Genomic DNA, 8,642 nt, shown 5'->3' on the forward strand with positions numbered 1-8,642 from the left:
TGGCCACCGGAAAATGTTCGAGATTTTTCGGTATTGTACCGGGAAGGTTCTAGAAGGTTCCGGAGTGGGGCCCACCTGGATGGGAGGACCCACATGAACGTGGGTAGTGGGGGCAAGGCACCACACCCCTGGTCAAGGCGCACCAAGATCCCCCTTTAGAAGGAATAAGATCATATCCCGAAGGGATAAGATCAAGATCCCTAAAAAGGGGGATAACAATCGGTGGGGAAGGGAAATGATGGGATTTCTTTCCCCCACCTTTGCCAACGCCCCAATGGACTTGGAGGGCAAGAAACCAGCCCCCTCCACCCCTATATATAGTGGGGAGGCGCATGGGAGCCACACCCTAGCCCCTGGCGCCTCCCTCTCCCCTCGTAACACCTCTCCCTCTCGCTGAGCTTCGCGAAGCCCTGCCGAGATCCCCGCTGCTTCCACCACCACGCCGTCGTGCTGCTGGATCTCCATCAACCTCTCCTTCCCCCTTGCTGGATCAAGAAGGAGGAGACGTCTTCCCCAACCGTACGTGTGTTGAACGCGGAGGTGCCGTCCGTTCGGCGCTCGGTCATTGGTGATTTGGATCACGACGAGTACGACTCCATCAACCCCGTTCTCTTGAACGCTTCCGCTCGCAATCTACAAGGGTATGTAGATGCACTCCTCTCTCTCGTTGCTAGATGACTCCATAGATTGATCTTGGTGATGCGTAGAAAATTTTAAAATTCTGCTACGTTCCCCAACATTATAAAGGCATCTTTCTTAGCATGCATTCTAGCGGTTCTTTCTTTGCACTCATCAATGGAAATTCTCATGGCTTTGAGAGACTAATTGACATAATGCTTAGGTGGAATAGATCTAAGTTTCAAAAAATCCACATCAAGAGTAATTCTATCAACGTTCCTAGCCAAATCATCAATCTTAAGCAATTTTTCTTCAACCAAAGCATTGAAATTCTTTTGCGAAGTAATAAATTCTTTAATATTAGATTCAAAATCAGAGGCCATCTTATTATAATTTCCATAAGAATTGTTGTAGGAATTACCATAATTATTAGAGGGATTACTAGGATAAGGCCTAGGATTGAAATTTCCTCTATACGCGTTGTTACCAAAATTGTTCCTACCAACAAAATTCACATCCATAGATTCATTATTATTCTCAATCAAAGTAGACAAGGGCATATCATTAGGATCAAAAGAAACACTCTTATTAGCAAATAATTTCATAAGTTCATCCATCTTTCCACTCAAAACATTAATTTCTTCTATCGCATGCACCTTTTTATTAGTAGATCTTTCAGTATGCCATTGAGAATAATTAACCATAATATAGCTTCTCCTAAAGTGATTTCCATAAAACTGCCTCCCGCGGCCGAATCTAAAAGATTTCTAGAAGCCAAATTCAATCCAGCACAAAAATTTTGTATAATCATCCACAAATTTAAACCATGAGTAGGGCAATTACGTATCATTTGTTTCATTCTCTCCCAAGCTAGTGCAACATGTTCATGATCAAGTTGCTTAAAATTCATAATATCGTTTCTAAGAGAGATGATCTTAGCGGGAGGAAAATACTTAGAGATAAAAGCATCTTTGCACTTATTCCATGAATCAATACTATTTTTAGGCAAAGACGAAAACCAAGCTTTAGCACGATCTCTAAGCGAAGAAGGAAATAGCTTCAATTTAACAATATCAATGTACACATCTTTTTTATTTTGCATGTCACACAAATCAACAAAGCTATTTAGATGGGTAGCGGCATCTTCACTAGGAAGGCCGGAAAACGGATCTTTCATGACAAGATTCAGCAAAGCAGTATTAATTTCACAAGATTCAGCATCGGTAAGAGGAGCAATCGGAGTGCTAATAAAATCATTGTTGTTGGTATTGGTAAAGTCACATAATTTAGTATTATCTTGAGCCATCGTGACAAGCAAGCAACTAACACACAAGCAAATGGGCAAAAAGAGGCAAATAGAGAAAGAGAGGGAGGATAGAGAGAGAGAGAGAGGGCGAATAAAACGGAAAGGGTGAAGTGGGGGAGAGGAAAATGAGAGGCAAATGGCAAATAATGTAAAGCGGGAGATAAGGGTATGTGATGGGTACTTGGTATGTTGACTTTTGCATAGACCTCCCCAGCAAGGGCGCCAGAAATCCTTCTTGCTACCTCTTGAGCACTGTGTTGGTTTTCCCCGCAGAGGAAGGGATGATGCAGCAAAGTAGCGTAAGTATTTCCCTCAGTTTTTGAGAACCAAGGTATCAATCCAGTAAGAGGCTACGCGCGAGTCCCTCGTACCTGCACAAAACAAATAAATCCTCGCAACCAACGCGAATAGGGGTTGTCAATCCCTACACGGCCACTTACGAGAGTGAGATCTGATAGATATGATAAAGATAATATTTTTGGTATTTTTATGATAAATATGCAAAGTAAAATAAAGGAAAAGTAAAAAAGCAAAGGAAATAACTAAGTAGTAGGAGATTAATATGATAAAGATAGACACGGGGGCCATAGGTTTCACTAGTGGCTTCTCTCGAGAGCATAAGTATTCTACGGTGGGTGAACAAATTATTGTTGAGCAATTGACAGAATTGAGCATAGTTATGAGAATATCTAGGTATGATCATGTATATAGGCATCACGTCCGAGACAAGTAGACCGACTCCTGCCTGCATCTACTACTATTACTCCACTCATCGACCGCTATCCAGCATGCATCTAGAGTATTAAGTTAAAAACAGAGTAACGCCTTAAGCAAGATGACATGATGTAGAGGGATAGACTTATGCAATATGATGAAAACCCCATCTTGTTATCCTCGATGTCAACAATACAATACGTGCCTTGCTGCCCCTACTGTCACTGGGAAAGGACACCGCAAGATTGAACCCAAAGCTAAACACTTCTCCCATTGCAAGAAAGATCAATCTAGTAGGCCAAACCAAACTGATAATTCGAAGAGACTTGCAAAGATAACCAATCATACATAAAAGAATTCAGAGAATATTCAAATATTATTCATAGATAGACTTGATCATAAACCCACAATTCATCGGTCTCAACAAACACACTGCAAAAAGAAGATTACATCGAATAATTCTCCACAAGAGAGGGGGAGAACATTGTATTGAGATCCAAAAAGAGAGAAGAAGCCATCTAGCTAATAACTATGGACCCGTAGGTCTGAGGTAAACTACTCACACTTCATCGGAGAGGCTATGGTGTTGATGTAGAAGCCCTCCGTGATCGATGCCCCCTCCGGCGGAGCTCCGGAACAGGCCCCAAGATGGGATCTCGTGGATACAGAAAGTTGCGGCGGTGGAATTAGGTTTTTGCTCCGTATCTGATCGTTTGGGGGTACGTAGGTATATATAGGAGGAAGGAGTACGTCGGTGGAGCAACAGGGGCCCCACGAGGGTGGAGGGCGCGCCTGGGGGGGAGGCGCGCCCCCTACCTCGTGGCCTCCTGGTTGATTTCTTGACGTAGGGTCCAAGTCCCCTGGATCATGTTCGTTCCAAAAATCACATTCCCGAAGGTTTCATTCCGTTTGGACTCCGTTTGATATTCCTTTTCTTCGAAACCCTAAAACAGGCAAAAAAACAGCAATTCTGGGCTGGGCCTCCGGTTAATAGGTTAGTCCCAAAAATAATATAAAAGTGGATAATAAAGCCCAATAATGTCCAAAACATTAGATAATATAGCATGGAGCAATCAAAAATTATAGATACGTTGAAGACGTATCAACCCCTCACAAACCGGAGCAACTCACTAGAAGGTTCGTCGTTCCGAGAGGGAACAATGCATGTTTGATGATGAACGGGAGATAGCTTCCTCTTACGGCCTTCAATATTTTCTACGTCTACCGTGCACTAATACAACTGTCATGTAATTTTTTTCAAAATTTCAGGGGTAATTTGACCTTTTAAAGACATTTAAGTGATTTTCTAGCCATTTAATGACCGTAATTCAAATTTGAACTACATCTACATGCAACGCCTAACCATAAGGGTTTGAAAAAACATATTTTTGTGTACTTGTGTGCGAGTTAATTCCATGTGCAGTAAATTAGAAGGGATTTTCAAACATATTGGTCTTAAGGCATGGGCACAAATGCATGGAGTGCCATGGCATTTTAATTCCAAAAAATTAAAAAATGATCAGAAAACATGAAACCTTGCTTGATTTAATGTCATGCCACCAAGATGATGTGGTAAAGAAATTGGCATGTTTGACGAAAGTTTGGACACACACCCCTCACAAACCGGAGCAACACACTAGAAGGCTCGTGGTTCCGAGAGGGAACAAGGCATGTTTGATGACGAACGGGAGATAGCTTCCTCTTACAGCCTTCAATTTTTTTTCTATGTTTAACGTGCACAAATACATTTGTCATGTGAAAATTTCGAAAATTTCAGGGATCATTTGACCTTTTAAAGACATTTAAGTGATTTTCTAACCATTTAATGACCATAATTCAAATTTGAACTACATCTACATGCAACGCCCAACCATAACGGTTGGAAAAATCATATTTTTGTGTACTTGTGCGCGAGTTAAAAAATCATCAGACAATGTAAATATCTAGTGTTCAAAAAAGAAAATGTAAAGATCTGGCAAGACAACCGCCCCCCACACGATTGGCACTCTATCTCGCGGCTCGAGGTTTAGTACGTGAGTGGCGGGGACCATTAATCATACACGGTACTGCATTGGAAACCGTCAGCTATTATGTTAACACACGGATTTTGGCTATTATGTTCACACACAGATTTTGCGGCGGGAATCATGTGTAATTGAAACTACAGTACTTGTAAATTCCGGCGACCGGTGTTTGTACTGTCCCCGTCGATCTAGATTCCGGCCGCCAATAAATACTACCTTGCTCACGTCGTCCCGCCTGCATTCTCATCTACATCCTCCCCTCGCTCGCCCTCTCTCTCTCTCTCTCAAATCTCTGCCATGGCGCCGCCAGTCTGCCCACGTGCCGATGAGGACTCGCTGCCCCCCCCCCCCCGAGGATGCTCACTCGATTAGCAGCAGCGAGGACCCCTACGCACATCCTGACGAGGTTGCGCCGGACCCCCCAACTTTGGATTGGTTTTGGGGCCAGTACAATCTTTGTCTCTGGAAGTCGCTGTCACCGGCTGATAAACCCAGGCAAGTGGCGTTCAAGAAGGAGATGGCGGAGGAGGAAGCCAGGTACTACGCGGCCTCTAAAGCCCGTGATGCCGCCTGGAAAAAGGAGGCGGCGGAGCTTTGGAGCCGGGCGCGTCGTCGTGCCGAGGAGGTGTACGAAGATGGGTACTTCGCAAGGAAGGTCATAGGCGATGGGCGCCTCGTCGCTGCGTGGAGGTGGGCCAATAAGCTCCAGTGTGCCACCGATGAGGAGCTCCGGTGGGCGCCCAACGAAATGGCTAGATCGGCCGCGCGCGTCCGCCAGCAAGAGGCAGATCAGTACATCAAGTGATAACCCACAAATATAGGGGATCGCAACAGCTTTCGAGGGTAAAGTATTCAACCCAAATTTATTGATTCGACACAAGGGGAGCCAAAGAATATTCTCAAGTATTAGCAGCTGAGTTATCAATTCAACCACACCTGGAAACTTAGTATCTGTAGCAAAGTGTTTAGTAGCAAAGTAATATGATAGTGGTGGTAGCGGCAACAAAAGTAAAGACAGCAAAAGTAATGTTTTTTGGTATTTTGTAGTGATTGTAACAGTAGCAGCGGGAAAGTAAATAAGCGTAAACCAGTATATGGAAAACTCGTAGGCACCGGATCAGTGATGGATAATTATGCCGCATGCGGTTCATCATGTAACAGCCATAACATAGGGTGACACAGAACTAGCTCCAATTTATCAACGTAATGTAGGCATGTATTCCGTATATAGTCATACGTGCTTATGGAAAAGAACTTGCATACCAACTTTTGTCCTACCCTCCTGTGGCAGCGGGGTCCTATTGGAAACTAAGGGATATTAAGGCCTCCTCTTAATAGAGAACCAGAACAAAGCATTAGCACATAGTTGTTAACATATTCTTTGATGAACTAATGAGCAATTAATATATATATATTATGAATTCCATTTTCTATATGTTTTTGTATACTAATTTAAATCTAGTTGTTATCATCCACATATACAGAATGGAAAACGTATATACACACGTTGAAACAGAACATATAAGAATGGAAAACAGAGTACACACATTGAAACAGAGCAATAAACAGAGCGATATTATGATTATTGTGAATACGTAGCTATCCACGTCGAAATGACTTTTCAAAATAAAACGCGTCCATGAGACCATGAATACATAGCTCTTGGCTCTGCCTGAACTCGTGCAGGCTTTCGTCCAAGCGGTCGACACGCTCGCGGTACATCTGGAGCACAATCTTGAGCTCCAAGTTGGCTATTTCATCGGAGATCAACAGCTCAAGGATGCGACGGCCATGTTCCTCTATTGTGCCTAGGTGGACACCTGGGCCAAGGAGGCAGTCGAGCCTACGGACCAGCGCGTTGGCATCTAGCGGGCCGGGGACAAGGAGAACGGCGGCACCCATGCGAACGGCGCGGCGGGCATCTAGTGCAAGTACGGTGCGGCCGGCCTCTGGTGCAAGTACGACGGTGAGGGCCTCTGCCCACTCCTGGCCAGGAATGGGGGTACTGACCGGACGTGTACCCAACTGCGACACCGTGTCGACAATAGGCAAGCGTCTATGGATCCGCTCTTGCTGTGCGGCGCGCCGCTCCTCTCGCTCAGCGGCGCTCGAACAATCTCGCCATGTGGCGAGCCGCAGCCTACCGGCGCAGATGCGCCTAGCTTGCTCTGCGACACGCCATCCATTATGTTGTGCAGCGAGCTACAGCCTGTCGATGCTGACATGCCTATCTAGATCGGCGGCGCTCAAGCGCCATGCGCTAAAGGTCTGCTCAACCCTGGCGATGACGCGCATCACGGTGTCGTCCATCGCATTGCCAGGGAGAGCCTCGGCCTCGACGGGCCATGGTGCCTGCTCGTTTTCCTCGTAAGCGAGGTTGATGGCAGATGCGGCGCTTTGGTGGGTTGACATGCTTGGAAAAGGTGGATGTGCTACAGGCTGCACTTGTTGCCTATGTGCGTCGCGCGCCGCCTATGCGCAATATCGCTGGATGGCGGGAAACAGGTGTGGAAATGACGAGAAACGGTAGCGTGTTCATAAAACACCATCAATTAATGGAAACTCAGCATAGAAGGAACATCAAGCCAGCACAAGAAGGAGATGATGATCGGATGAACACGAACCACACTAGGGAACCATTTCTGTTATTATCGGTATTCGCACACATTTCTGTTTACAAACCTGTTTGCCGCGTATCACACACATCTTTTTATATTGAACCGTTTCTATTATCTTGTCTCAACGCAAACAGTTCATCCGAGTGAACCGCATGCCATATATCGCACACACCTACATCTGGCTGCCCGTTTCTTTTGTGTTGCCTAATCACAAACAGTATCCGAGTGAACCGTATGCTATATATGGCACACACCTTCATCTGGCTGCCCGTTTCTTTTGTTCCTCCTCATCGCAAACAGTTAATTGAGCTAAACCGTATGCCTTGTATCGCACACGCAACAAAAATATAAACCGTGTTTGATGCATCCTCCACTGCAAACATTTTGCACCTTTTTGACAATTTTTTTTACACCACCGTTTGCGATTATGGCATCGCACACAGTTTTGTCGAAGGGTCTCTGATCGTAGTGTCGCGTTAGCAGCAACCTGTAGTAGTGAGCGGTCAATTGGTGGAGTAATAGTAGTAGATGCAGGCACGAGTCGGTCTACATGTCTCAGAGGTGATGCCTATATACATGATCATTGCCTTGAATATCGTCATAACTATGCGCTTTTCTATCCATTGCCCAACAGTAATTTGTTCACCTACCATATGTTATGTGCTCGAGAGAGAAGCCTCTAGTGAAAACTATGGCCCTCGGGTCTACTTTTATCATATATAAAAACACAAAAATACATTGCTGCAATTTTATTTCTTTTATTATGCTTTGAAATTTATCTTATTACCTACCACTAAGAGATTTATTCCTTGCCAGTAACCACCAAGGGGATTGGCAACCCCCTTGTTTGCATTGGGTGCAAGTATTTGTTTTTCTGTGTGCAGCAGCTGCTAACGAGGTTCTATGTGCTTATCCCATTAGATTGATAACCTTGATTCTTAACTAAGGGAAATACTTATGTCTAATGTACTGCTTTATCCTCTCCTTGTCGAGAAAATCCGAACACAGCTCACAGGTAGCATCCGACTTCCTTATCTTCAACGAAAAGTTCTCGGAATTTTCCTTCTATAGAGCCCATGGGCCGGCCTCGGGCCAGCCTACTTTGGCCAATAACCAGAGAGGTGAGACACATTTGGGCCGTAACACTGTCATTGGCTGTGGGGAATACACCATGTTTCTAACTCCACCAACTCCCCAATTTTATAGGTAACTTCAGCATGCAATAGGAACTTGGCAAGGTTTCTATAAGCTCCTCGGTTTAACAAGTTTGGTACACTAATAAGGAGGCCCATAGATGACAACAAGCTTTTCTCAAGCACATGATCGGTGGATGCATGATGCAGAAGAAGAAGAAGAAGAAGA

At 44.7% G+C, this 8,642-nt stretch overlaps 1 protein-coding gene across 1 annotated transcript in view; it reads left to right on the forward strand.

Annotated features, from left to right (window-relative positions):
- Positions 1–7,033, forward strand: part of LOC147972853 (uncharacterized) — a 29,957-nt gene extending 22,924 nt beyond the window's left edge. Inside the window, exon 2 of the mRNA XM_087524475.1 lies at positions 6,861–7,033. Within this exon, the coding sequence (XP_087380601.1) occupies positions 6,861–7,033 (173 nt within the window). The remainder of the gene's footprint in view (positions 1–6,860) is intronic.
- Positions 7,034–8,642: the final 1,609 nt, after the last annotated feature.

This window comes from Triticum urartu, chromosome 5A (assembly GCF_056163025.1).
Source record: "Triticum urartu cultivar PI428250 chromosome 5A, HENAU_Tu73, whole genome shotgun sequence".
Taxonomy (NCBI): Eukaryota; Viridiplantae; Streptophyta; class Magnoliopsida; order Poales; family Poaceae; genus Triticum; species Triticum urartu.